General features: G+C 61.4%; 1 protein-coding gene across 1 annotated transcript in view; it reads left to right on the top strand.

Moving 5' to 3' along the window:
* Window positions 1-26,084, top strand: part of SND1 (staphylococcal nuclease and tudor domain containing 1) — a 127,842-nt gene that overhangs the window by 24,740 nt on the left and 77,018 nt on the right. Inside the window, exon 11 of the mRNA XM_049813984.1 lies at window positions 22,517-22,606. Within this exon, the coding sequence (XP_049669941.1) occupies window positions 22,517-22,606 (90 nt within the window). The remainder of the gene's footprint in view (window positions 1-22,516; window positions 22,607-26,084) is intronic.

Raw genomic sequence — 26,084 nt, forward strand, 5'->3', positions numbered from 1 at the left:
CCTTTGGGTGCCTCCAGCCCTCTCCAGCTGGAGCACGGGGTGGTGGGTCTCTGGAGGAGCAGGACCCCCGTGCTGCGCCTGTTCCAGCTGCCGGGGCTCGCCGGCTGCCAGCATGCTGCAGGAGCGACGGCAAGCCTCACGTCTGCCCGGAGCGCGTTTGGCACGGTGGTAGCTAATTGCAAAGCTGACACAAGCGTCAGGGCTGTCACCGCACTGGGCAAACTTGGAGGAGCAGGCACTGCTGCAGACAGAAAGCAGCGAAAAGCTGAAAATGTAGGGAAGCTGGAAATGGCTTCAGAAAAAGAAAAAAACAGACGGATTTGGGCTTGGATTTTTTTTTTTTCCCGCTCTCAAATGAGCATGTGTGCAGGTTCCTTGGCTTTCTGATATGCTTCCCAAGGCAGGGAACTGCTGGCTCACGTTGGGCTGCGAGCAGATGAGGGATTAGCCAGCCCCTGTGCCTGCCAGCCTCCGGAGAGCGGGAGCTGTCACCCACGAGGGGTCCTTGTTGCCGGCCGGTGGGGACCCTTGCAGCCAGGGATCAGCTGGGCGCTGGGGCCGGCAGGGAGGGCGAGCCCGCAGCCGTCAGGCTTGACCCGCCGGCTGGTCTCAGCATCTCTGGGATGCAGGGTCCCGCGGTGCTCCCGATGCCGCTTCCCCTCTGGTTTCATGGGCTGGTGATGCTGGGCAAAATGCACGTGGCCCCGTCCGTCTGTCCGCCCAGCCGGGCACGACGCGTCCTGCCGCAGGGAGCAATGACGCTGGAAGGTCGGTGCCGGGGCAGCCGCGCGGCTCCGCCGCACGGGCTTCGGCTCCTCACGTGTTGTTTGACTGCAAACCGCCGGCTCCCAGAGGTGCTGGTATTTAAGTCCTAACAAGGATTTTTCTGTGCCTTGAATCTCGCGTCCGATCTGTCTTCCAGCAGCGCAGCCCACTGACCTTCGCCACCCCCTCGCCGCCGGGCAATGCCAGGCGATGCCCGGATGAAGGCAGAGCATCGGCCGCACGGCGCGAGGGCGGGTGATGGACAGCAGCCCCCGGCAGCACCGCTGCTCCCGCTCCTCATCATTCCGCCCGCCGGCTCTCTGCCACACTCCAGTAGATTTTAGAAAGAGCCATATTTTACCCAAACCCCATCAAACGGCGGTACTTTCTCTCTGCTCCTTTCTCTGACACTTGCTGATTGCCTGGATATTTATGGGCAATTGGAAGCGCTTTATAAAAACAACCTGCCCATCGTCCTGCCAGCCCCGTCCGGCACCGCCGGAGCAGGAGCTGCCGGGGGCTGCGCAGCCGAGGAAGGGCAGAGCGTGGACCTTGAGGTCGAGGGCGGCCCGGACCCCGCAAACTGCTGGTTTTGATGCTCTTTGAGATGGATTTATAACCCGGTTTGAGATCTGGGAGACGGGCTGTTCAGGAAGGATCCCGTCCCGCTTGTTTTTAGCAATCGCAGCTGCCGTATCCCTAGAAATGAGCTTTTCGTTCCAGCATTGTGACACTTCGGGGTACCCGATGGCGCGCGGGTCTCGCTGGCAGAGCCTCGGGCGCCTGTGGGTGCCTCATCCTGCTCGGCCCCTCTCGGCAGGAGCTGCCCGCGGTCGGTGCCGCACTCGGCGAGGCGAGGGCTGCTCGACAGATGGTTTGCAGGTGTCCGCCTGGTGCTTTTCTGCAGCAAGCCGGATTTTGGAGAGAGGGCGGCTGCGCTCAGCTTGGCAGAAGTTTGAACGTTATCTGTGAACGTGGATCGGTTCCTCCTGTCCCTGCAGAGGCTCTTCTGGCATCCTCGGCTCGGCAGGTTCTGGGGAGCGCGGGCGACACCGCGGCCTCTGCCAGGAGAGGCGGCGTTGCGGCACGGCGCGCGGCTGGCTGCATCCCTGCCGCGCTGCCGGGGCGGTTGGGAGTTTGGCAGAGGCCTCTTGGAGGTGGCGCGTTGGCCAGGGAGCGATGCGCTCGGTTTGCTTTGCAAAGCCCCCCCCCGGAGCTGTTTGGGTGATGGCACAAATAACGGTGGTGACGATGCCAATGGCGCAGCAGCCCAGGCTTCTTCGGTGCCAAAAACAAGGTAGCTGCTCGCGTCCCCGGCTCGTCGCCCCTAGCCCCTTTGTGGTTCGGTAACGGCAGCAGCTCCTCCGCCAAGCTCTGGCTTTCCCGGGGCGGCAGGGTGCAGAGGTGGTTTTGCTCTGCGGCTCCTACCGCGCCTGCCAGCACGCATCCCTCGCAGGCAGCTCCGGCAGAGCTGTCTCCTCTTGCCTTGCCCTGCCCGTACATCCTCTGCCACGGGCAGCGGCGATCCGGCGATCCCGAGGGCTCTGCCTGCTCGGGAGCTCCCCATCGCTGCCGAAACCCTCAGAGACAACTTGGGGTCCCCCTGGGCTTCTCCAGTACCTTTCCTGCAGGGTTATTTCATGCCTCCCTCCTTCCCTCCCCTGTCCGCGTGCCCCTCGGCACAGCGGCGGCAGCTCTCGCCGGTGTCTCCGGTGCAGCGGTTCCTCTGCTGCAGCCTGCCCAGGCCGGCAGCGTGGTTTTTGAAGACGTGTTCATGGCTGGGAAGGAAGGAAGAGTGCCTGGATCTGCCAGCCTGGCAGGAGGCTTGTTGGTCGGCTCGCTGGAAATCCCCCCCTGGGAGCCGGAGCCGAGGGCTGAGACGGGAGCACGGGGAAAGGGAGCCACGCTGGGACTCCCCGAGGACACTGACTACGTGGGATGTGCGCCCACGACTTTCCCTTCTGGGCAATTTTAGGGCAGCAGCCAGGCTGACACTATCAGATGTCCCTTCTCTGTGTGGCACGGTGCTTTCAGAGTCTCTGGTACCAAGCTCATCTGCTGCTGTCCGTCCTAGGGAGGCATCCAGGCTGCTCCCAAACGCGGCAGGGCTTTCCATCCCTTCCCAAGGAGGATCCCTCATTTCCTTGGCTCCATGCTCATCTCCTGGCTTCTCCCACTGCTTTGGGCTCTTCTTGGTACCTTCACCCTTCTAGTAATGGGTGGCTCAACGCAACCAGCCTCGGAGGAACCTGGGGGATCAGCCAAGCTCCCCCAGGACTTCCAGCTTGTCATCGTCCCCCGTTGGCACAATGAGGACGGTCCTTGCCTGCAGCAGCTCAAAGCCTGTGGGTCGTGCCCGGCTGGCCAGGATCTCTGCGCTGGAGTTGAATTCAAGGCTACTGCAGCCGAGATGAGCCCTGCCTGGTGAGGGATGCTGTTGGCGGCAGACGGATTGCCTGCGAGGGCGGCAGGGTCTGCGTGGAAAGAAGATCTTGTTTCCCTATTTGTTGAGCAGGGTTTGTACTACAAAAAGCGCGCCGCACTCAACGAGCATAAAAGATTAATGAGAAACAAACCCATGAACTCATCAGTGTCTCATCTTCGCTAAATTACAGTTACAAGGATCATCGTAGCTCATCCATGTATTGTGTAACAGAACTGATTGCCGGCGTGGATGGGGCGTGCGGTGAGCCCTGCCGCGCTGGCGGAGCAGCGTGGCGTAAAACACTAAGTGCTCGGGCATATGGCCTTAATGTATTCTAAATATTGGCAGAGGAGAGGTGCATCTGAGGAGAGGCGGGAGCAGAAAGTGGGGGCACTGGAGTTCCCTGATCAATATTTAATAGGGGCTGCAATAGCTTCCAGACAGAAGACATATGAAGTCAGCATGTTCTTGCAACCTGTTTTCTGCCCTCCGGGTAGCATGCTTTTTCTAGTGTAAAAATGATTAGCTTGCACATCTCTCCACCGTTCCTCTCTCCCTTCTCCCCAAGTCTTTCCACCATGGGAAAGCAATTGTTTGGCATTTGATTTGGGGCTCCAGATTGCTGAGATTCAGCTCCTGGCAGCGCAGCATGCTAAATCCTGGGGTGGGGGCTTTGGGGGGGCTTTGGGCTGATCCAGACCCCTGGTAAAATACCGCTGCTTTACCGCAGGCGGGTTTTCCTCCCCACGGGCTGAACGCAAACGTACAAGCAGGCGACGGCACAGCCAGAGCCTGGCTCTCGGGGGATCTGTCGGGGCCAGGTACGAGGCCTGATCCGGGCTGGATTAATTTGTGAGCTGGCACAGCTGGGTTCCTGTATGGATTACAGCCTCTGGCATCCCGGGAAATTGCTCATGGCTTAGAGAGCAAAAGCTTAGCGGCAAACAAGAAAAGAAAAAACCCCGAAGCAGTGAAGCAGGCAGCAGCAGCGTGGAGGAGCAGAGGCCAGGCTGGTGACGGGCTGCGGGCAGCCGGCCAGCCCTGGAGCTGTGGCTGACACCGGTTCGGGGAGATGGGCAGGAACTTGCCGGCAAATACGAAGCAGCTTCTCTACGAGGCAACGGCTCCGTGACCGCAGGCAATAGCTAACTCGCACCGCGCGGCTCCAGGGCCCGTGTCGCCGGGAGGAAGATGCAGCCGGGAGGAAGATGCGGCTTCAGACCATATGCTCTGCGAATAGCAGCGGCGCTTAAGTGCTTGGTCTTATTGATGCCGTGTAAGTAATAAGCCCTGAAGATGGGTTTGTGCTAAAAGACTTCCCAAACAACTTAAATGTAAGTGTTGTAATTCTTCTGACCCAGCAGAAGTGCCTGGTGTTTTGACACTGATGCTTTGAGGAGGATCCAGGCACCTGCCAGCTCGCATTTAGGAGGATGACACTCCAGCGGGGCTTTGCATCGTGCTCTCTGGGAGCTGCTCTGCTCGGAGAGGCTTAATCATCTCCAGCGCCTGCAGTCCGCAAGCGTTAAAGCAGAAACGGGCAGACCTGACGTCCTCGGCGCGCGGCCGCCCGGCTTCTCGGGGCGGCTGGGTCTGATGCTGTGCTAAGGCTGTGGCAAATGTTTCTCGGTCTGCTGGGTGAGTGTGAAAACGCTGATGGGAGAATGAAGCTTTGACCTTTTGATCTCATCAGGAAGCTGCTGTGAATCCTCTATTGATGGTTAAATTGCACTAAATTAGAGAGGAGCTGTGCAATTCTGCCACATAGCTGAACTGTGCAATTAACGTCCTGCCTAGTAACAGCACCCTTGTGCCTCGGGAAACTTAAGCCCGTGATTTTAGGTACGTGATGAACCTCCCTCTGCAAAGGCTTAATTCTTTTTTCCCAGCGGCATATGACTTTAGGAGCCTCTCCGCTCCATCTGGGAGGCAGCCAGAGCCGTCCCCGCCGGCGGCACTCTGCTCTGCGGGGAGCCACAGCCTCCTGTGAGGAGGTTGAGTTCAGCGCCCGGCGCGGCTGCGGCACCGGCCATCACCCCGGCATCACCCCGGCTCCTGCCCTGTGACCAGCGGGATCGCCCCTTGGTGCCTCGGGGTGACCGAGGGGACGCTGGAGGGCACGGCCGGGGCACGTGTTGGCTCAAGGGCACTGCCCACGAAGTTGGCATCGCCTTTGCTGGCTTGCTCCGTCCGGCTGATGGGATACCCCCCGCTCAGCTCCCCGGGCCGGTGAGGGGATGCCAGCAGCTCCATCACCGCACGGACCCGCTGCGGCGTTGGGCTGGAGGCAGGAGGGGGAATCTCCCGTGCCGAGAGCCGACCCAGGCACACGTCCTCGCCCCGCCGCCTCGCTCCTCCTCCTGCGCTCGGCTTGGTTTGGAGCTGGTTACGGCAACGCGCGCTGCTGCCTGCTTTCTGCCTGCGGGTCAGGGCTCAGCTTTTATGCCTCCAGCCGGGAGCACGACAAAGGCATCCCTCTCTGCAGAGGGGGAGGATTGCTGGAGCGAGCGGAGAGCTCGGTGCCTCCCCCAGCCCCCCCTTGCATCACTCGGGCATTTCAGCTGTGTTAACACCTCCCTCCACGCACCTCTCCAGCGCCGTGCAACGCTCTCCCGGCTCAGAGTAATCATGAATATTCCCCCTGCCATTAGCACCGGCTGCTGGAAATCTCTATTTAGTCGCTAGACATTTGAAGACGTGCGGCAAGGGATGGTGTGCGTCCCTCGCTGGCACCCGCAGCCCACCCAGCTCCTTCTCCTGCGGGTGGGCTGCGGGGAGGGGATGCTCCGGCACGCGTTCGTGCACCTTTGCTGGTGCCGGTTGTCCGTGGGGACTGCGAGGGACGGTGCACGCCTGTTCCCACGCTCCGGGGTGGAGGGGACAAAGCTTTGCCCCTGAACCGAACTCCTCTTGGTGCAGCCCCAAGCCCGCTCTCGCCTCTGAGCACCGGTGTGCGGGCAGGCTTTGCTGGTGTCCGGCTGCGGCAGGAGCATTTGGGTGTTTGTCACCCATGGCGATGCCTTGTACGTGATCAGCTCCTGCCTTGGCAGCTCCCGAAATCCCTAGTGCAAGGGTCAAACCCTTGGAAACAAGCTTCCATGGAGGAGCTGTCCTGGACCTGCAGGGATTGATGCCAGCGAAGCGCTTGTCCCATCCTGGTGCAGGGCTGCCTCGGCACAGCGTAGCCCGGGTATCACCCGTGGGTGTGCTGGCAGTGACAGGGGACGTGGACCACAGGACGTGGAGCTGCCTCTCGAGGTCCACAGCAGGTTGAACTGTCTAAATTTTACGGAGGCTCTGGCTGCTGGGCTGAGGTCTGCCGGGTCGCACTCGGTGTGCCGGATGAAGGGCAGCGGTGGGGCTGGACGGACGTCTCTGCCGGCACCAGCCCTGGCACATCGGTTCCGCGTGCTCCTCCTCTGCTAAAGGTGGTGGGCAAGGGACACGGCGTGAGGATGAGGGACAGTGCAGGACAACCCCTCTTCAGCATTTCCTACCCTGACCCTCTGCTGCAGGGTTTGGGGATGGACCCTGCCTGCGCCGCTGCCAGCCCCATGGCAGCTGCTGGTGCGAAGCGGCTTCCCCGGGTCTGGCGGGGGGGCTGCAAGATTGCCTGCGAGCGGGATGGGATGGGGATGGTGATGGTGACAGCGACGGCTCAAGATGTCCCGTCTCTCTGTCCCCGCAGAGGGGACAGAAGCTCCATCCTTAAAAGCTTTTTGCTTCCCTCCCAGTCCGGCCGCTGCTGTCCTAGTTTTCGTTGGCTGCTATTCTTCCCCTCCGTCACGTGCGGGTTCGGCACGATGCACTCAAATACAGCTTCATCTTCTGCTGGCTTCTGCGGGCGGCTCCGAGCTGGGCTCTGAGCTGCTCCCACGACTTAAAACACCTCCCTCGACCCGGCACCCGGGGCTGCCGGTGCATCGTGGGGCTGCACTTCGTAGGCTGGAGGATTAACAGAAATTAAATTCCCCAGGAGCAGGGATGCGGTTGAAAGGCGATGCACGTGTGTCCCTTCCATGCTCCAAAAAGGAGTGCGACCCCGAAGCTGGGGCAGTGAGGTCCATCGAGTGACAGCACTGTTATGTATCCCTCGGGGTTTGCGGTTATCATCTGTAATTTGGGGTAACGGTGTTGAAATGGTGGAGGTTTTTCCTTAAGTCCTGAAATGGCTGCCACCGCCTGAGATGGGGAGCCTGCCAGCAGCTGCTGGCTCTTTTGCTCTGAGCAGAGCCTGTCCCTGTCCCCTTGGGGACGGTTTTAGGGCCGGGCTGAAAGGAGGCCGAAGCATCTCCTGGCTTTGCAGAGTCCCACAGCCAGGCTTTGGGTCCAAATCGGCCCCGTTCTGAGACCGGTGACCCTGTTTTCACGCTCCTTGTGAGCAGATCAGCCAAAATGCTGCTCGAGACCTAAAAGCCGCGCCACCCCTTGCTTGACGGCCCACGGTGTCGGTGTGCGATGCCCACAGTGGTGCCCCATCCCAACGCATGGGCGGCTGGATTTCGAGCTGCTGAGCCTCCCGTACCCGCTGCCGGCTGTTTCTGTCCCTGGCTGCTGGCACGGCATCACACCCACTGCACCCAAAATGCCGGGGAAGGTGTGAAATGCCAGCGCCGAGCCTCGGAGAGCTGCGGTGACAAGCAGAGCTGGAGGCAAAGCGGGTCTGGCTGGGAGCACTAGGGAGTTTGGGGACGCGTGGGCAGCGCAGGGAACCCCGGGTGCCCCGCGGGGCTGCCTGGCTTTGGTCAGGGGTAACCCAAACCCACCATCTCTTAACTGACGTGGGTTTTGCCCATTATCTGTCAAACTCCACTCGGTCCCCAGCCCTGCCTGCAGTAGGCTCGATGCTCCAGGGTTAGCCCTGGGCTTCGCTGGGCTGTTGGGGAAAATGCAGCGTGGGGATGTCCCAGTGTGGGGTCTGCAGCAGCGGCGGTCGGGGGGGTGCAAGCCTTATCCAGGCTGAGGGTGTCCGTCCTTCACTCTCCCTCCCCTTCCCGCAGGGGCTGCAGGGAAGAATCCCTCCTCCAGCATTGCTAGCCGTGCCAGCTGCCTGTGCTTGTGCTGGTTGGGGCAATTAGCATATTGAATCACTTTCCTCTGAGATTTTGGACAATAAATTACTTTTCGGTCAAAAATAATATAAAAGCTCCATTACGCATGGATGGAGGCGTTTGTGGAGCCGGACTGCTGCTCCTCTGGGGTTCTGGGCTTGTTAACGCATTTGGGATCGGCTGGGTGGGACGGGTGCTGGGGCCTTGTGCCCATGCCAGCCACCTCCCTTGAGCGCTTTGGGGACAGAGGGGTGGCAGAAGGGACCCCCACCCTGACCCATGATGGGGACGGTGGCTGCAGCGAGGAGGGAGCCAGGTTGGTCCCGTGGAGCCCACCGGTTTGGGGTGGCTTTGCAAGAGGCTGCTCTGGGCTCCGGTGCCTGGCACGGTGTGAAGGTGCCCGGGTAAGTGGGGTGCTCCATGGTGCGCTGAGACGTGGGTCCCTTTCCACAAAAGTGCTGCATTTGGGTGATTTTTGCAGCCGCTGTTCTCTCGTGCTCTGTCCTGTGGAGGGGACCCTGCAGCCAGCTCAGATCCCAACTGCCGGGGCCAGCAATGCGGCGCAGGGTGCCGCTGCCGTCGTCCTCCCCTGCAAATCCCCAGGGATTGCTGATATGAGTCAGGCTGGCAAGAGTCCTCCTCCAGCACCGCAACCTCCCTTCCTTCGTTTCCCTCTGGCTTGGAGAGCAACATGGGAAGGAGCGGAGTTGGCGTGGTCTGGCAAGGCACTCAGTCCCAAAGATTTCCTCCAGCAGGCAGCGGGGATGGGGATGTTGCCTTGTCTGCCCTGACCGAACCTTGCTGACAGTTTGCAGGCAGGCAGGGGCAGGGCTGGCCCCCTTTGCTGGGGCAGGAGCTGTGCCGTGCCGTGCCGTGCCGTGCCGTGTCGTGCCACTGTGCCTGCGCTGTCTCCTCCTCCTGTGTCGGCTCCCTCCTGCATCCCGGTGCCCCGAGCATCACTCTCTGCTTGGGGCTGGGTCATGGCAGGACTTGACATTGGCATTGCTGAGAGTGGGGACCCCCCCTGGGGTCTGTGCCCAGGGGTCTCTGTCCTGGGGGCTCCCTGGACGGGGGGAGCAGCCCTGATGGCCCCTTGGGATGGTGCCGGCATGCTGCTGGTCCTCGGCTGGCACAGCGGAGCCCCGGGGGATGCGGGGTGATGCTCGCACCGGCCCGGTTATCTGCTGTGATCCTGCACCGAGTGGGCTGGGGTCTCCGCCATGTCCCACCGTGGGAGCTGAGCAGGGCAGGGACCCGGGGACGGATCAGCCCCCTCCGTGCCGCAGGAGGGGATGTCTCGGGGGCGGGGGTGGGATTTGCCTTGCCTGGGATGAGGCATGTGGTGTGGTCCCTGCGGCGGCAGCTCGGCAGAGGACGGATTCTGTCCCCTCCGGCAGCGGCTGCAACGTGTTGGAGACACGAGTGTAGGTGGGCAGAGGAAACCCCCGCGGGGGCTGCGCGTCCTCTCCGCCCGTTCATGGGGCTGCTGAGCTTTAAGGCAAAGATGAGCGGTTGAAACCACAGAGGAAAATTATTTTTTAAAATGTTCTGTAAGTCCTACGAGGTCTGTGTTACTGCAAGCAGATGGGCATTCAGCATAAACCCGAGTTAAATAGCATGATTTCTCCAGGTTTTTTGGACAAAAGCGTACCTGGGGAAGACAGGCAAGCTGTGGGTGGACTAACTCTGGTGTTAGGAGGAAGAAAGATGCCAGAGCAAATGCCTTATCTCCTGTTTAACAGGCCCTTTCAGGGAAAACCTGGGCTGCTCCAGCATGCTCCAGGGGGAAGTTCCTGGCCGCCCTTCTCCGTGGTCGGGGCTGTCGGCTCCCTGTGGGTCCCTGATGCCGCTGGTGCATCTCCAGCACGTGACGGTGCAAACCAGTAATGGCCCAGATCCGCTTTTCTGGGGGTCTCGGCTGTGAGGCGTTCAGACCATCTTGCACTGGGCTGCTTTTCTGGTGCTCCCTTGGCTCGATGAGGGAGTCAGGGGAAGTCAGGTTCATTTAAAATAGAATTCAAACATTGTGGTGGTGTAAAATTAAAAAAAAACACCAAACCCAACCCTTCTGAAATTACCGATTATTTTTATACATCTCAATTTCCTCATTAGGGGTGACATTATCTCCTCGTCTGGGGAGAGGTGGCTCTTTGTGCATGTTGCCAAAGCGCCGCTGGTTGATGAATTCCCCGTGGATGGGTAACGTCGTGCTTGGGTGGTTTCCCCGATTAGTTCCCAGGAAAGGGCACTGCCTTTCCTGCCGCTACCTAAAGATGCTTTGCCGTTTTGGTGGCTGGACAGAGGTTGCAGCAGAGCTGCACACGCAGGTAAAACACCCCTCCAGATGCTCTCGCTCCAGCACTGAAGCCTGAATTGAGGAGTTATTCCACAAATACTCCTCAGCCAGAAATATTCTCCTCTAATGCTGGCGAAACAAAAACTTCAATTGCTTAGAAATTACTTTTTGCAAGAATCTTGATGGGTTGAAGCATAGGCTTTCCTTGCAAAGGGTAATCCCGTTTTTAACGAGGTAATTTATAGTTGCTGATTACAGCCCCGAACGGTCCTGTGTGAGCAAACACGCTGGAGCAATGAACACGCTATCTGCTGGTGACAGGCTCCCGCGGGTTGAGAGTTGAGAGGGAGATATCCAAAGGATGCCTGTAATTAGCCCAAGCGTTTAATTTAATAAAACAAGTGACTAAAAACATAAGCGTGCTGTATTCTAAAAGCGTTGCACATAATTACAAATTATCTTAATTCAGCGCTAGCACAGCCAACTTGGTAATCGCCTCATAAATAACTTTCATTAGCTGATTTCAGCATCCGCGCTCAGCGCTACCTCCGAGGGTACGGGTGATTTGGGGGGGATTCAGGGAAGGAGGGGGCTCCGTGGGGCAGGCGGTCCGATGTCGGGAGCAGGGCTGCGCGGCATCCGTCTGGATGGCCAGGCATGGCCACGGCGTCTGCCGGCGATGCCCCTCCAGGATCAGATTTCAGGGATTGCAAGGGGGTGCTGCTCCAGGTGCTCCGGGGTATCCGGGGCATCGCTGGGCAAGTGTCCCCAGCCCATGGGGTGACACCTCTACCGGCGCCCTTCCCAAAAATGCCTGTTTGACCCCCAAGCCCTGTGCGCCAGTGCTCATCTGCTGATATTTTGTGCCGGAACGGCATCTGCAGCTTCGCCTTTTATTATCATGCCGGGAGAGAGATGATGATCGTATCGATCGCGTGGTTTCCATTTGTCCTGTGGCTTTTCTGCTGGGGCTGGTTTATTTCCCTGCAGACCAGAGCAGCCGAGGCTTCGCCGTGGCTGCGTGCCGCAAGCTTTCTGCTGCCCTCCTCCCCGTCCTCGACGCTGCCCGGCCTCCGACGGCCGTCACGCTGATGGCCACGCAAGTGCTGTCTTGTGGGGAGCGAGCGGGGAGCGAGGACCCGCCAGGAGAGCACCAGCCCCTCGATGAACCGAGGGCGAACCGCTCTGGGGTGCCGTGGGGGGAGCGTGCCCCCACCATTGGGGGTCTCCCAGCTGGGGGCTGTGGGTGCGTGATGCAGAAGTCGTCAAGCTCCCTCTCCGGGGACGAGGAGGGTCATCAGGAGGCGGGAGACGGGAGCCGCTTACGGCAGCAGGGATGCTGTAATGGGGCAGCACCATCGGCAGAGCCGGCTCGTCCTGGGCAGGATCTGGCTCATCCCTGCGCCACAGGAGCGCAGCTCCCGAGAGGGTGCTTGTTCAACGTGTAACACAGGCTGACAAGACAAACAACTTTATTAATTTAAGCCCGCTGCTAATGGGATTGCAAGCAGCCGTGCAAAGGAGGGTTGCGGGGGCACGGAGCAGCTGCGGCCGGCGCGGCCGCCCTGGCAGGGGAGACAGCGGGCACGGCGGGTTTTGTTCCTCTTTGTAAAACTGTGGTCTTACGGATGAGGAGCAAAGCGCTGGTGTGGGGCCTTCAGAGAATTATGGGCCACAAACTGTGCTTTTGTACCCACTTTTGAGGAGTTAGAGGCGCTGAGCATGGCGGCGACCGGAGATACGGGCTTTGCTCTCGCAAAGCAATTAGACGTACGGTGGCTTTGGTCTTGGCTGCGCCTGGGCTTGGTTTTGAGCCCAAAGAGGGAGCAGGGACAGTTTCCCGGTGCAGGTGGGAAACGCCGGCGTTGCATGTGCCGTTTACGTCAGGGATGCTGCAGCGCTTGCTGCCGGAGCACGTGGCGGGATGTGCACTGCTTGTGTTGGCAAATGCCCCGGCTGCATCCCTCTGGGAGGCGGAATGATGGAGGAACGAGGCTGGGGACCACCGGCGACCTGCTGCCGGTCCGGAGCAGCACGTGCCGGATGGAAGTTGCAAACTGCAGCGACGGAAATTCCTGCAGAAAATGCTGTGTCCTGCTTCATCTGGTGCTCCATCGGGCAAGAAGAGCCCCAAAGTGACTGGTTACGGCACCGTGCTTGTCCTGCGCACGCCTGGGACAGGCTGTGCCGCGCTGCGGTGGGTAAGCATCTCTGCTGCCGAAAGCCGCCCTGCGGTGCTGCCCGCATCCCGAGAGGTGTCTGCGTCGTGCAGCCCTGTAAGTCCCGCTCCGCTTTGGGGCTGGACCTGCCGGCGTTTCCCCCATGGCAGCCTCGGGTGCCTCTTGCCACAGCAGGCAGTGGGTTCCTGGAGGGACACCTGGACATTTTGGGGTGAAATCCAGCTATTTCTGCTCCGTGCAAGGGGGTCCCAGTTCAAACAGCTGCTGGTGCATCCAGAGAGGAGGAAGACCTTTCCTTTCCTCTTTTGGGATGCCATTAACCTGGGGGAAGGGTTCCTCCAGGGATGCCCATGGCTCGGTGGGACCCCGCTTTGGGGAAGACCTCTTATTGCCACGACGTTCCCGGTGCTGCCATTCCTCCGTGCTCTTCCTTGCTGGGAGCAGCACAAACATCCCGGTCCCATCGCAGGCTGCTCCGTGCTGGGCTGGTGACGCCGGTGCTCCGCATCACCGTGGGCTGCAGGTCCTCCTGCTCGTCACCGTTGAAACAGGCTGGCAGAGGGAGACGAGCAGGCAGCATGTGGCAGCAGGCAGAAGGTTTAAATTAGGGCCTCTCTCTAACGTGATTAATAGGTGCCTTCAGGCTTGATGGAGATTGATAGTTGCTGGCAAAGCTGCAGGAGTGAGCCCAGGCGCACGGTGAGCGCAGCCCCGGCGCCCTGGGGAGGAGACCGGAGCGGCGTGTGCCGGCAACACCATCAATACCGGGGCTGGGCTCTGACGGGTTTTATGGGGGAGGTGGACGATGGATGCGGGATAAGACGGGAAAAGACAGCGGCTGGGGTGGAGCAGCCTTTCCCCCTCCGGGTAGCCCCTTCTGCAGACTGGGTTGCTCTTGTGCCCTGGGCTGCTTTTGGGAAGGGGATTGGAGGATGCGGAAAACTTGCTCCATGCTGGAGGTGGTTCAGCCTGGCCCTGTGTCCGGCCGCAGACTCAGCTCCCTGTTGAGGGTGATGATGGAGAAAAAAGCCTTTGGTGCCCCTGTGCGGTGTGCCGGTGACTGGGCCTGGGCTGCTCCTGCTTGGGGCCACCAAAAACCTGGCTGTCTCCTGCCTTCCCGAGCCAGCTTTGGGTGTGCCGAGCCGCTCGTCTGCCCGGGAAGAAGGAGGGGAAGAACTTTTGCAGAGCAGGGAGGACTCGGAGCGGCCGCCATGGCGCGTTGCGTTGGGAAGCGAGGAAGGTCTGCGCACGCCGTGAAGGGCGGCTGCCGGCAAGCTCAGCCCGGCCGGCACTGCCGTAGTGCCGAGGCGCCGTGGCCGGAGTCACCGCCACTATGCGAGGTCCCCGCTCCCAAGGCGACAGCATCGTCCCCGCCGTGCCAAGCGGGTTCTGGGGTGAGGGGGCACCTCCGGCTCCCCCCACCCTGGGCCGCGGTGCCAGTGCCGTGCAGGGCCGGGGGCCCGAGGGGAGGGTGCTCCTGTGAGCCCTCTCAATACGCTTTGATAAAATGCAAAGCACCTTAAAATGGTCGACTTCCAATTACAAGGCTCCAGCAGGGAGCCTGTTTTGATAATGAAAGCTATTAAAATGGGGGCCTCTCTTTCTTGTTTGGATATGGAGGCTCAGCTCAGGAGAAGTTTGTTTTTCTTTCTTTAATTGGCTCCACTAACAATGTTTGAGTAATTCCTGGGCCTGAGGTGCTCTGATACCACCTGGAGGCTGAGCAGGGGTTTGGGGAAAGCCCTCTACCCCCGGGGTGCTGGGACGGCAGGGATTCAGCCACGGTGCTCGCTCCCCGGGGCGTCTTCTCCCAACTCCAGCACGGTTGGTGCCGGGAGCACCGTGCTGGCACTGCCGCCCTCCTGCCTCACCACGCTCTCCGCCGGTGGTGCACGTTAATATCCCCGGGTGCCCGTTGCAGGAGAGGAGAGAGGCTCCCTGGCATCGGCTGGGGGAAGCCGTGCCCTCCCGGCAGGGCTTTGTGCCGCCGTGCCACCCCCACTGCCGGCGAGTCCCCCGCTGCGGCACCCGCGGGCAGCGCTGGCCCGAAAGGACGACTCGGATGGGTGCAAGGTGCCGTTGGGGTGGCGATGGGGCGAGCACCCGGCGCTGCTGGCTGGAGCACCCACCCGTATCGCTGAGCTGGGATGATGGGAGCGACCAGCCGGGGCTTTTGCAGCTGCCTGCTCTGGGCAGGTGATTTAGAAGAAGGTAGGAGCCGTCCTGTAGCAGCAGCCGCAGGATAACGGGCTTCCAGGGGAAGCTTCTTCCTGACCCCGGTTGGTTCCGAGGCGTCCCTTTGTGTGAGAGTATCAGAGAGCTCCCAGAGTGGCCGCTGGCGTTAATCCTCTTAGAGCCGTAACTCCGGCCGGTCTTGTTCGCTGCAGGAGCGGCTGCCGAGGCGCTCTGATCTTCCCTGTGCCCTCTCGGAGAGCAGCTGGAGAAGAGCTGCTCTCCCGGCCTGGCAGGGAGGCTGCCGGAGGGGCTGCCGGATCCACCCGTGCCCCTCAAACTCATTAGTCCTCGGCCGCTGCCACAAACAAATGACTCCACTCCTGCAGGGCCCCCCGCCGAGACCTGGCTGCGGCTGGGCTGCGGCAGATCCCTGCGCCGGTCCGGTCCGCCCCACCGAGCACGGTGGCACCGTGGTCACCGCTGTGGCCGAGGATGCAACCAGGTGGGGATGGCGACCCGTGCAACCCCTGGGGCTGCCCGCGGGCAGGGCAAAGCAAGGCAAGGCAGGGCTGCCTGCAGCACTCGCTCCAGCGAGGTCTCTGGGCATGCACTCTCTCCTTTATTGCCGTTTAAAAACCCTCTCCAGCTCTGCTGTGGCCAGCCGGCATTTATCACTCAAGTGGTTGAGGGGCTCGTGGTGCCTTGGTATCGAGTGCCCGCTGCCAGGGAGGGGGTCTGCAGGCAAGGAGGGAGCGGAGAACACTTCTGCAGGAGAGCGGGCAGGCGGCGGAGCAGGCAGAGCGCTGGAGAAGCTGAATACGCACTTCACGCTTTGCATCCAGCAATTGGCACCTGCTTGTGCAAGCTGGGGCCGCCCAAGCAGAGACGCTGCTTATTTCTCTGGTGCGGTGGGAGCCCCTCGTCCTTGTTTCCGCGCTGCAGCACGTGCCTGCGGTCCTCAGGGCTGTTGCTTTCCTGTAGCTGTTTCTGCTCCTGGTGTCATCCCCTTCCTTGCAAGAAGCGCTGCCCGGCTCCTGGGACGGACCCGTGAACGCGCTGACGCCGTTTGTAAGAGCATCGCCCACGTGTGTGCCGTTAAACCAGATGCGTGCCTTGCCATCTTTGCAGAGCAGAGCTTTGATGCGTTACGGAGGCTTTGATATGGAAAAGCCTGTCCCCAAACGCTCGCTCGCTTCTGCTCGCCAGCTGCAGGCTCCTCTCGGAGCCCTGCGCCGGGTGTGCTTGTTACACCAGCACGGAACACGCTGCCGTGTTTGCTGTCACCGCCTCGCCGGCCGCCGTGATGGATTTCCCACTCGGCACATCCCCTGGCGAGCCGAGCGCGCCGGGTTCAGCCGAGGATGCACCGGAGCGGGAGGGCTGGGAACCGCAGGCGTGACACTGCTAACGAACCGTCTCCCCTTCCCTCCTTCGCCTTCGCGCTCCCCGTGCCGGGGAGGGAGCGGGACCTGACTCCAGGCAGCCCGGGTCCCCCCCCGGCTGCCGCCCCCCCGAGGATTCCTCTGCCTGCCGGAGGGAGCCCCGCTCGCTTCGGATCAGATCCTTGCCGCGGACCTTGGGGCAGCCTCTGATCGGGGCAGGTTGCCCCCACCCTGGGGTCCCTCGGGGGCTGCTGCATCCCCGAGCAGCCCCGCAGCCGCCGGGCCCCGGGGATGCCGGGCACGCTGCCGGCGACGCTCCCAGCCGCTTTCTGTGGCAGCTGGTAATCTCTCTCCACCTCTCCTCCTCGTTTTGAATGGCTTATTCTCGCGTGTCGCTTGGAGTTGATTTGCTATGCTAATTGCTTTACAAATAATAAGCTTCCCTAATTGCGCTGGTGGGGAAGAGGAGAGCTCTCCTCACCTGCGGTCCGCACGGCACCGCCGGGCAGCGGGTCCTGGCCTCTTGGTTCTTTTTGGGTCCTCCCGTGAGCGCTGGTGCTGGCAGCATCCCACGTTGGGATTCTTGTAAGAAACCCCAAAATCCTGCGCACGGGAAGCTGGGAACTCCGGCTCGTCCCTGGCGGGGGGGGATCAGGCCATCCTCCCCTGCTCCGCGAGCCGGCGAGCGCCCTGGGACCGGTGGGGTGTCGGGAGGTGCTGCCGGCACGCCGGGCTGCGTTTCATCAGCCGGGGTCTTGGAGCGTTTTCAGCTGTTCCGAATGCGCCCGCATCCATCGTCACCCCAACTTCTGCCCTTGGGAAGGCGGCCAGGGGCTGGGAGCGGGACCCCCGGGCAGCAGGGAACTGAGGGCAGTCGGTGTTTAACCCCACCAAGGCAGGATGCAATCCTTCGCAGCTGCTGCTTTCCTGAAAATAAGACTTTAATTGGCCTACTGTACAGTGTAATGAAGTTAATTTGACAGGAGAGCCGTAATTCACTCAGCCTGTTAGGTATTTAAAGCCACATGGGGGTTATTTAAGGAGGAGGGAGGTTGGGAGTGCTGCTGGCACCCAGTGCTCACCAGCGCCGGGGGCAGCACCCTCTTTCGAGATGCTCCGTCTTTCATTTTAAACAAAAAGCTGGCTTCTTTCCCTGGGCTCCCGGGCACGTATCTGCGGGCAGCCTGCAAGGAAGCAGCATGTTCCCATCGATTTCTGGATTGAAATCCCTGTCTCCGCATCCCAGGAGGGAGGGAGGGGGAGCAGTTTACCCCTCCCCTCCTCCAGCAACTCTCCGAAGATGAAGCTCGACGCATTGACTTTCTCGCTAATAACAACTTCCTCACTGCACACCTTTAATTGAATGAGGCTAATATGCTGCTTTTTTTTTTTTTTTCTCTTAAATTATTTTTTTAATGGCTGATGACATTCCCTGGCTGCTGGGGAAAGCCGGGTCCGGCGTTTTGGCATTTGCTGCTGGTAGAGCTGTGCCATCCCTCTCGCCCATCCTGCTCCCGCGGCAGGATGCAGCCAAGGACATCGTTTCCCCGTGCACCGTGAAATGCTGCATCCAGGAGGGCAACAGGGGAGGTGGCTTACAGGGATGCTGCTGTGGTTCAAGCTCTTGGCTTCAAAAGTAGTTTAAAAAAAGCAATATCTTTCTATGTGTCTATAATTGCTGGATGTTTGACGGTTGTAGAATTTAGTTAACATCCTTGCTGTTATATTGATTTTTAATGTTTATTTGCAAAACCTCAAACGTGTGTCCAAGTTCTTGAATGGCTTCCCAGACCGATCTGCTAGGCCGCTTCCCCTCTGATATAAAATATCATTTTTACAGGCCAGCAAAACGGTATTTAATGGTGGCTGACAGGGCAGTGGTTAAGGGCGATATGTATTGGACACTTAAACGTTTCTATTATCCGACTCCTGGCACAGCCCATTGCATTTTACTTGTGCTGGGAATTGCAGAAGAGTTTGCATTTTTCATCAGCATCACGACGACGCGGCCTCGGTGAGGACTCAGCCCCCGTCTCTCCAGCTCCTCCAGAGCCAGCGTGGCATGGCCGTGGGTCCCGGCACGGCATGGCACGGGGAGGGCGGCTGCTCTGGCAGCGGGGACGGCACTGTCGCTGGGGTGCCTGTGCCGGTGGTCCCCTCTTTGGGGTGGTCCCACATGGCTGCAGACCCGGGAGATGCTCCGAGCTCGCTGGTTGTTTATTTTAAGGCAAACGTTTGCTTTTTCGTGCGATGCCGGGGAGAGCCCCTGTGCTCAGAGAAGAGGCTTTTAAGCACTTGAACGCTGCTTCCAGGGCAGGCATTTCCCCTCTTCTCATTAATGCAGCTGCAGGGTTTTACACGAGCTGGGTAAATCCCTGGCTAAGCGGCGGCAGAGGAGCCCATCCAGAGCACCAGCCCCAAGCCACGGCCGTGCCAGGACCCACAGCTGCACCACGCCAGCACCGTGCCGGGACCCACGGCTGCCCCGCACCAGCCCTGTGCCGGCTGGGATGGCGGATGCATCCCGTGGGAGCTTTAAAAGCAAAGCCGGGGCGTCTTTGTGAGCAGCTCCCATCCCCTCCTCGTGCAAAGGCTGCCGACCCGCTCTCAGGTCTCTTCTCTGCCGATGTCGTTGCTGCCGGCACCTGAGCCCCTCCGGCACCGTACCGTGAGCCGGGTGATGCCGGCGGCCACCCAGGGCTTTGCCACTCGCTCCCGCCATTCCCCCTTCCTGCGCTCCAGTGCTGTGCGGGACGGGCTTAGGGACTTAACAGCCTGTGCCAGATACACACTTAAATAAGCAATAAATTTGGAGTTCGTTAGTGAGGATTAATTAGTGTTTGCGCAGGGCTTTGCCTGTGCAAAGCAGCAGACAGGAGCCTGGGCAGCGTTATTTAACTTGAAGCTTCGCCGTGACCTTGTCGAGGTTGGGAGAGACTCGTCACCCAGATCCCATCGGATCCCACCACGGCTGCGCTGCGAAGGCGGCCGGAGGAAAGCCCCGCATGCTCCCGGCTGCGGGGTCCGGGGGTGGCAGCCCCCCCGGGGACTCGGGGACAGGGGATGCTCCGAGTGCAGGCAGCAGGCTGCTGCGTGACCCTGAAGCGAGCGTCCTTGTGTTGCAGAGCTGCTCGGACGGGGCTGGGGAGCAGCAAGCCTGGGTTTGGCCGCGGGGAAAAGGCAGCGTTTGTGTGCAAGCGTTTATTTTGGGGGCTCTCCCGGTCTTTCGGGGCCTCTCCTGGCCCCGCAGGGAGCAGGGGCTGGAGTCGGGAAATTCTCCGTCTCGGCGCGATGATTTTTCAGCGAAGCGACGGCCGTGGCTGTATGGCACCGCTTTGCAGCACTGGACTGTGAAATGAGGAGTTAGTCATCCCTGCTCCTCCGGCTCTGCGTGGCCGGGGCCCTGCCGCAAGGGGACGGGTTCGGGTTCGTGCACACTGCTGCGGGGTCCTGGGGGGGTGCCCCATGGGACGATGCCCCCTGTCCACGGGGGGATGCCCCAGGAGGAGCTGGCTCAACTCCAGCCCTGGTGCGGGACCGGGAATTTTTCTGGCACCAGCTAAATAACAGAAACACCTCCGACCCCTCACCGGGGAGGGGAGCAGCGTGAATAATGCGTCGTCCTGCGGCTCACTGAGGCGTAGCCAGGGAGCCGGCCCAACCGTGGGGCTGAGACGGGGCTGGTAACAGTACCGGCGTCTCCTACAGCAGCAGAACGCTCCCGAGTCCCCGTGCCGGAGCTTCCCTCTGGCCACCCACCGGCCGTGCCGTCCCCATGTGCTCAGCCGGGGCTTTATTTTATATGGGGCGAGGAGAAAGCTCTCTCCCTGCCGGAAAACCGGCTTCAGGGCCGGCTAGCTGGCACCGCATCCCGTGCTGCCTGCCGCAGCTCCACGCCGGCCTCGTCAAGCCCATCTCATTAGGCGCCAGGAAGTTTTTCTGTGCCACAAATGATATCGGGCTGATCCCCGGCGAGCGTAAAAGCTCCTTTCCGGAAGAAATCCCGTCTCTGCCGGTCCTGCACCCTGCCAGGCTCGGGACCTGCCCTCGCCCTGCCTGCAGAGAGGTTTTCAGCCATTGCACGGAGCAGGAGCCTCCTCCGGGGACGGGTTTGGCGCTGGGCGCAGCACCCGCTCGCTGCTGCGGGTGGGGATGCCCTCGTGGGATCCGGCCCGTTCCCATCGCCAGCGCTGGCAGGGGCTGTGGCGCCAGGCGAGCTGCGGTGCGGGTGGAGGAGGGAATGGCTCCAAGGAGCAGCCTGGGAACGGCGTCGAGGACAATAAACTCTATCAAAGCCTCATTCATTACGGAAGAACGCGGAGCACGAGTGCCGGCGTGTCTTTGTCCGCTCGCTCCCTCTCCCATCTGATTCCTCTCCTTCATTTCCTGCTGCTTTTGCCTTATCTCCCTCTCTTCAATGTTTTCCTCCCCTCCCCAGCTCGGCGGGGCGTACGGGGGGCTGTGCCCCATGGCACCGTGCCGGCGAGCAGAGCGGTGTGCCCGTGCCAAGGGCCGTCCTCCACCGGCGTGGGCTGGGGAGCTCCCAGGCTTGGGTTGGATTGGGTTGGGTTGGGTTGGCTTCGCCTGCCTCCTTCCTCCCCTCGCATGCTGGCAGGGCCCAAAGGTGCCGTAACCGTAACGGTGCCGACGCAGCCAACCGCAAAGATGCGTCCAAAGTCCAGCATGCCACCGGCGAGGGAGCGGGATCTGCCGGCAAAAGCTGCGTCATTCCCTCCGGGGATAGTGCTGAGCAGCGGCAGCCCCTTGGCGCTGGTTTCAAAGCCAGGTCCGTTGTGCCGTCACACCGTGCTGCATCCAGGGCTGGTGGTGGCCCCGTTTGTGGGGGACAAGCCCCTTGGGGGTGCTGGCTCCGAAGACACTGTCCCCGGCCCGGGGATTGCTCAGTCCCCAAAGCTTCGTCATGGGGAGGGCGACCAGGGACGCTGCTGCGCGCCTGCCCTGTGCTCTTGCAGGTCACCTGCTTCGGCCGCTCTCGGGGACGGTGACTGGGCAGGAGGGACCCCTGCCCGCACCCCTGCCTGGAGCCCCCAGGTAAAGCCAGGGGTTGGGGGACACACTCAGTCCCCACCCCGGCCCTTTTCTGGCAGGGACGTGAGCCCCTGCCCGTGCCATCGGGCGACGCGCTGCCGTGCCGTGCCGTGGAGCCCATCGGGATGCCGCGGGGCGCTGGTGGCTCTGGGGGCAGAGGGTGGCCCGGGGAGGGTGAGCAGCACCCTGCGTCCTATATGGATTATTTTGTACTTCTTATGTATTATCTTCTATAGCTCACCGGGCTCGCTGCTGCCAATCCCGCTCCACCAGACCTGCCGCAAAGCTCGTGTGGGTGCAGCCGTGCGGTGCGGCTCGAGCCCTTCCCTGGCCCCTTCCCGCCCCCACGTCCTTCCCAAATCTCCGCTGCCATTTCCGCTGGAAAACTCCCCTTTTTGCTCAGCCTTTGAAGGGATTTCACCATCATGAGAGGCCCCCAGCAGCTGATGGGCAGCGAGCGGCCAGACGCCCTCTGGTTCCCTTTCCTGGGCATCTCATCCCGCAAGTGCTGTTAATCACTGATAACGAGCTCATCTAATGAGCAACTTTTGTGCAGGAGCCTGCGTGAGCAGGGGCCGTGTACCCGGTTTGCACAGCTCTCTTAATTACAGAGCTCTTTGAGCTTTATTTTCCCCTCCCGCGGGCAGGGTGGGCGGTGGGTGCAGGGAGGGGGTGCTCTTTGCGGCTTTTCGGGGAGACCTTTGATGCTTCCCTCTGCGAGCGGAGATCCCCGGGCAGCGCTGAGCTGCCTGGCACGGGGTGAGCGGGGATGGGGGGGCTGGCGAGAGGGGATGGGGTGCTCGGTAGGGGTGGTCGTCTTGTTGGAGGGACCCTGGCCATCATCCCCCCCCCCCCCCCCGCCATCCCTTCCCCTTATACAGCTGCCGCTTAAACTCGGAGATGTTCAGCCTGGCACCGCGAGATGACTGCCGGCACGTCCTCGTGGGAGGATGCTCGTGTCGGCCAGGGGCTCCCCTCGGGGTTTCGGCAGAGCTGGGGCTGCGGCGATGCTCGGGGAGCCCACCCTGGGGTGCAGGAGTAGGAGGGCACCCATGGGAGCGGGCGGGGGGTACTGGGTGCACCAGCTTTGGGGTGTCCGCTCTGGAGCGGGCTGCCTCCCCGCAGGGATGCTCATCACAGGGTGGTTTTGGGGGGCTCCCCTGACCTGTGCCCCCTCTCTGCCCCCACTGCAGGACAAGAACAGGAAGCTGAGGCCCCTCTACGACATTCCCTACATGTTCGAGGCCCGGGAGTTCCTGCGCAAGAAGCTCATCGGGAAGAAGGTACGGAGGGGACGGGGACGGTGGCGAAGGTCCTCGCTCGTCCCCGGCACGGGTGGGTGCTAGCGAGGGGCCGGGAGCCGGCGCTGCCTGTGCCGGTGGTGCTGTGTGAGAGTCCTTACGGGTGACCCGGGGGCTCTCCATGGGGAATTGTGGGGAGCACCCAAAGCTGGAGAACCCTTTGAGCTGGCCCCTCCGAGGGGCTGCAGTCTCGCTTTCAGCTGCACCCATTTCCCAGGAATGCTGTGTACCTGCGTCGCTTTATATTTCCCTTTGTTTCCCCGGCATATTTTTCTAGGCTGGTTTAGAGCAATTCAGGGGAATGAAGAATATAATGTGCACTTAACTACTGAAGCACATGCTCAGGATGCAATTTTCAAATGCTCATAAAATGGTCAAATAAAATCAATTTCCTTCATAGCGAGGCTGCTCGCTGCTGCTCATTGAGGACTATTTCCATGCCTAATTGCATCTTTCCATTTCAGAGCCCTGTTTATATATTTAAAAAAAAAAAAAAAAAAGGAAAAAAAATAGCAGCTTGCGAGACTCTTCTAATGGGAAGTCTGTCACTCGTCGTAGTCAAAAGCGGCTGCGAGGATGTTGCTGGCACTTGTGAAGTGAGCTCTGGTCTCTGAAATGGAAACCCAGTTGTTTCTGGGAGGGTCCAGGCCTCGTGCCAGGCTGCACCTTGGCAGGGTCCCGGTCCGAGTGCTGCCAGCTACCCGGGGGTTACCGGCACCGGTTTTCCTCCAGCCGCCATTGCTCTGCAGTGCAGCGGAATGGGGTTTGCTCTCTCCCATCCTGCCGTGCTCGGCTGTTGCTCAAAACCACCCTTTTTCTCCCCAAATCTGTTTGCATTCACCCTTGCACGCTCGCAGGTAGGAGCCGAGGGCAATGCCTGGCTGGAGCCCCCGGCTCCGGTCACCGGGTCCCCACCGCAGCCGGGGATGGGGCCGGCCCCGCCGGAGCCCTTGGTGCTTACGGTGCTGCCCGTGCCGGTCCTGGGTCCCCCGTGCCCACCCCGAGGTGCTGGGGGAGCCGTCCCCATGTGGGGCAGCCCCAGTCCCCGGCCGTCCCCGAGGCCGGTGACCGCTCTCCGCGTTCCCCGTGTCCCCGCGACCGCGTCCGGGCGGCGCGGGCTGCCGTGCCGGGGAGGAGGAGGAAGGTTCTGCCTTCCTCCCGAGATGGCCAGCCGGGTGCCGTGGCGTGAGGCATCACGCTCGGTGCGCCCAGAGGGGTGGGCGGCAGGATGAGGCCATCCGGAGGGACAGGCAGGAGCGGGCAGCGGCGCACCCTCGCTGCTCTGCTGCCGCTGGACCGCTGTCAGCAGCGGGAGGAGGGAAGCGGGACGGCAGCCAGCTGCCGCCATTCCCGTGCCCAAAGTGGCTGGTCGGGAGCCAGTGGCCCCCAGAAATAGAAGCAAAAAGCCGTTTGGCTGCGAGTGCCGCTCGTCTCCATTTTTAAAGCTCCCCATAACCTTGCAGCGCGCCGCTGCGGCACGCGCCGGGCTCCTGCCTTCGCTGTTTTGGTAGCCTTGGGAGCCGGGCGCCCGCTTGCCTTTGATGTTGCCTCGTTTGCTTTATAAATATTTCCTTTGTCAGCTCCACGTTTTTCACTTCAGATTAATTTGATTGAGGAAAGCGATGAAAAAATCCTTTCCGTTAATGATCAAAACAGTCCCTCGAGGTTGGCGGCGCGTTCTGATTTGAAATGACAGCCTTGCACGGGGTGGCTCGCCCTTGCCTTCTCACGGCTCGCTGTCAGCATCAATCTTTGCGGCAAAATCCCTCTTCTCCCACCCCCTTTTTTAATATACTTTTAAAGCCCACCCCGGCAGGGAGCTAGCGACTTCTGAGAGCTGTCTGCTTGCAGGGAGATCAAACGGGGTGGGCTGGCACCGATGCGCGGTGCTGCCTGCGGTGTTGGCACTGCTCCAACGCCGTGCACGTTTGCAGGGGTGCCCCGGGGAGCCCTGCCTGTTCCGGGGAGCTCTGCCTGCCCCAGGGAGCCCTGCCTGTTCTGGGGAGCCCTGCCGCCCTCCAAAGGGTGTCCCTCCCTGCAGAGTCCCAGGGTCGGCTGATGTCCTGGATCCTCTGGAGATCCAGATCTCCGGGATCCTCGGGCAGGTCCGGCAGTCAGAGCGGTGCCGAACGCTCCGGCCTCACTCTTGGCATCCCCGGCTGTGAGTCCCCGTGGGCTGCGGTGGCCCCTTGAGCTGCTGCCCCACCGCCGAGCACCTTCTGGCCCCCTTCTCCTCGCCTCTCCTGTACGGGCGTGATGGGTGCCGAGCGGCTGTGGCCGTGCTGGCACATCCCCGAGGAGCGGTGGATGCAGAGGGATCCTCCCCATTGCGGGGGACTTGAGGTTTGGGGTCTGCCCTGAGCATCCCCAGCGCCCACCCCAGCCTGTCCCCCAGGGCTGGGGCTCCCCTGCCCGGCTCGGAGCCACCTCCTGCCTTCCCGCTGCCTTTCGTTTGCCTGGGAAGAGCTGGCACGGCTTGACGGCGTGACAAGCCCTGGGAGGGATCGCTGCTGGCAGCCGCTCCGGCGGAGCGCGATCATCCCCTTCAAGATTGATGAATTGAATATTAGGAATAATTAGGCCAGGATGAGTTTTCGGTCTCGCTGCCGGTGCTTCATCAGCCGCCTCCTCAGCCACAAGCACCGCGTGTCTGTCCGGGCTTGGCCGTGCCGTGCCCGCTGCCTGCACCCCGGGGGCTGCCTGCACCCCGGGGAATGGGTTAGGGCTTGTCTCCTGGGTGCTGTCCCTGCACTGTGGGGACCTTCCTTGAGGGTGATGTCCCTGCGTGGTGGGGACCCTCCTCCTGGGCGCTGTCCCTGCACCCTGGGGACCCTTCTCGTGGGTGCTGTCCTTGCACAGCGGTGACCTTGCCTTGTGGGTGCACGGTGGCAGCTCGGGGTGGGGGGGGGGCTGGTGTGACACTAGAGGGAGCTGCAATTTAGGAATTATGGAGCTGGATGTAACCCCATCCCATCCCACCCCATCCCACCCCACCGCATCCCAAGGCAAGCGGCACCCACTCCAGGGAGCGGGACCTGCTCCTGGCAGCCCGGCCACCCCCTGCCAGGGTGACCGCTGACACCCCCTCGCCGTCCCCTGCCCCTTGCCATCCCGGAGGACATTTGCTTTAGTACATGGACACGGAGCAGGGGTGGAACAAGCGCCCCGGGGCCGTTGCCTGCCCGTGCCCAGTGCCGCAGGAGGGCAGCCCCTGCCCAGACCCGGCTGCTCCGGTCCTGGCACGGAGGGACGCGTTTTGCCAGCAAGGACAAAAGTCCTCTGGCTGTAGCGAGCCGTTTGTCCTCAGCTGCCCTCCTGTCCTTGTCCTGCCACCTCCCGGTGCGTGTGCTCCGGCTGTGCCGCAGGCAGCGTGCCGTCCGGTGCAGGCAGCAGCGCTGTGAAGGCAGCAGGGGCCGTGTTTGGGGTCAGGCGCCTCAAAATCCCATGAGATCCCGTGATC

The sequence above is a fragment of the Accipiter gentilis genome, chromosome 11, assembly GCF_929443795.1.
Source record: "Accipiter gentilis chromosome 11, bAccGen1.1, whole genome shotgun sequence".
Taxonomy (NCBI): domain Eukaryota; kingdom Metazoa; phylum Chordata; class Aves; order Accipitriformes; family Accipitridae; genus Astur; species Astur gentilis.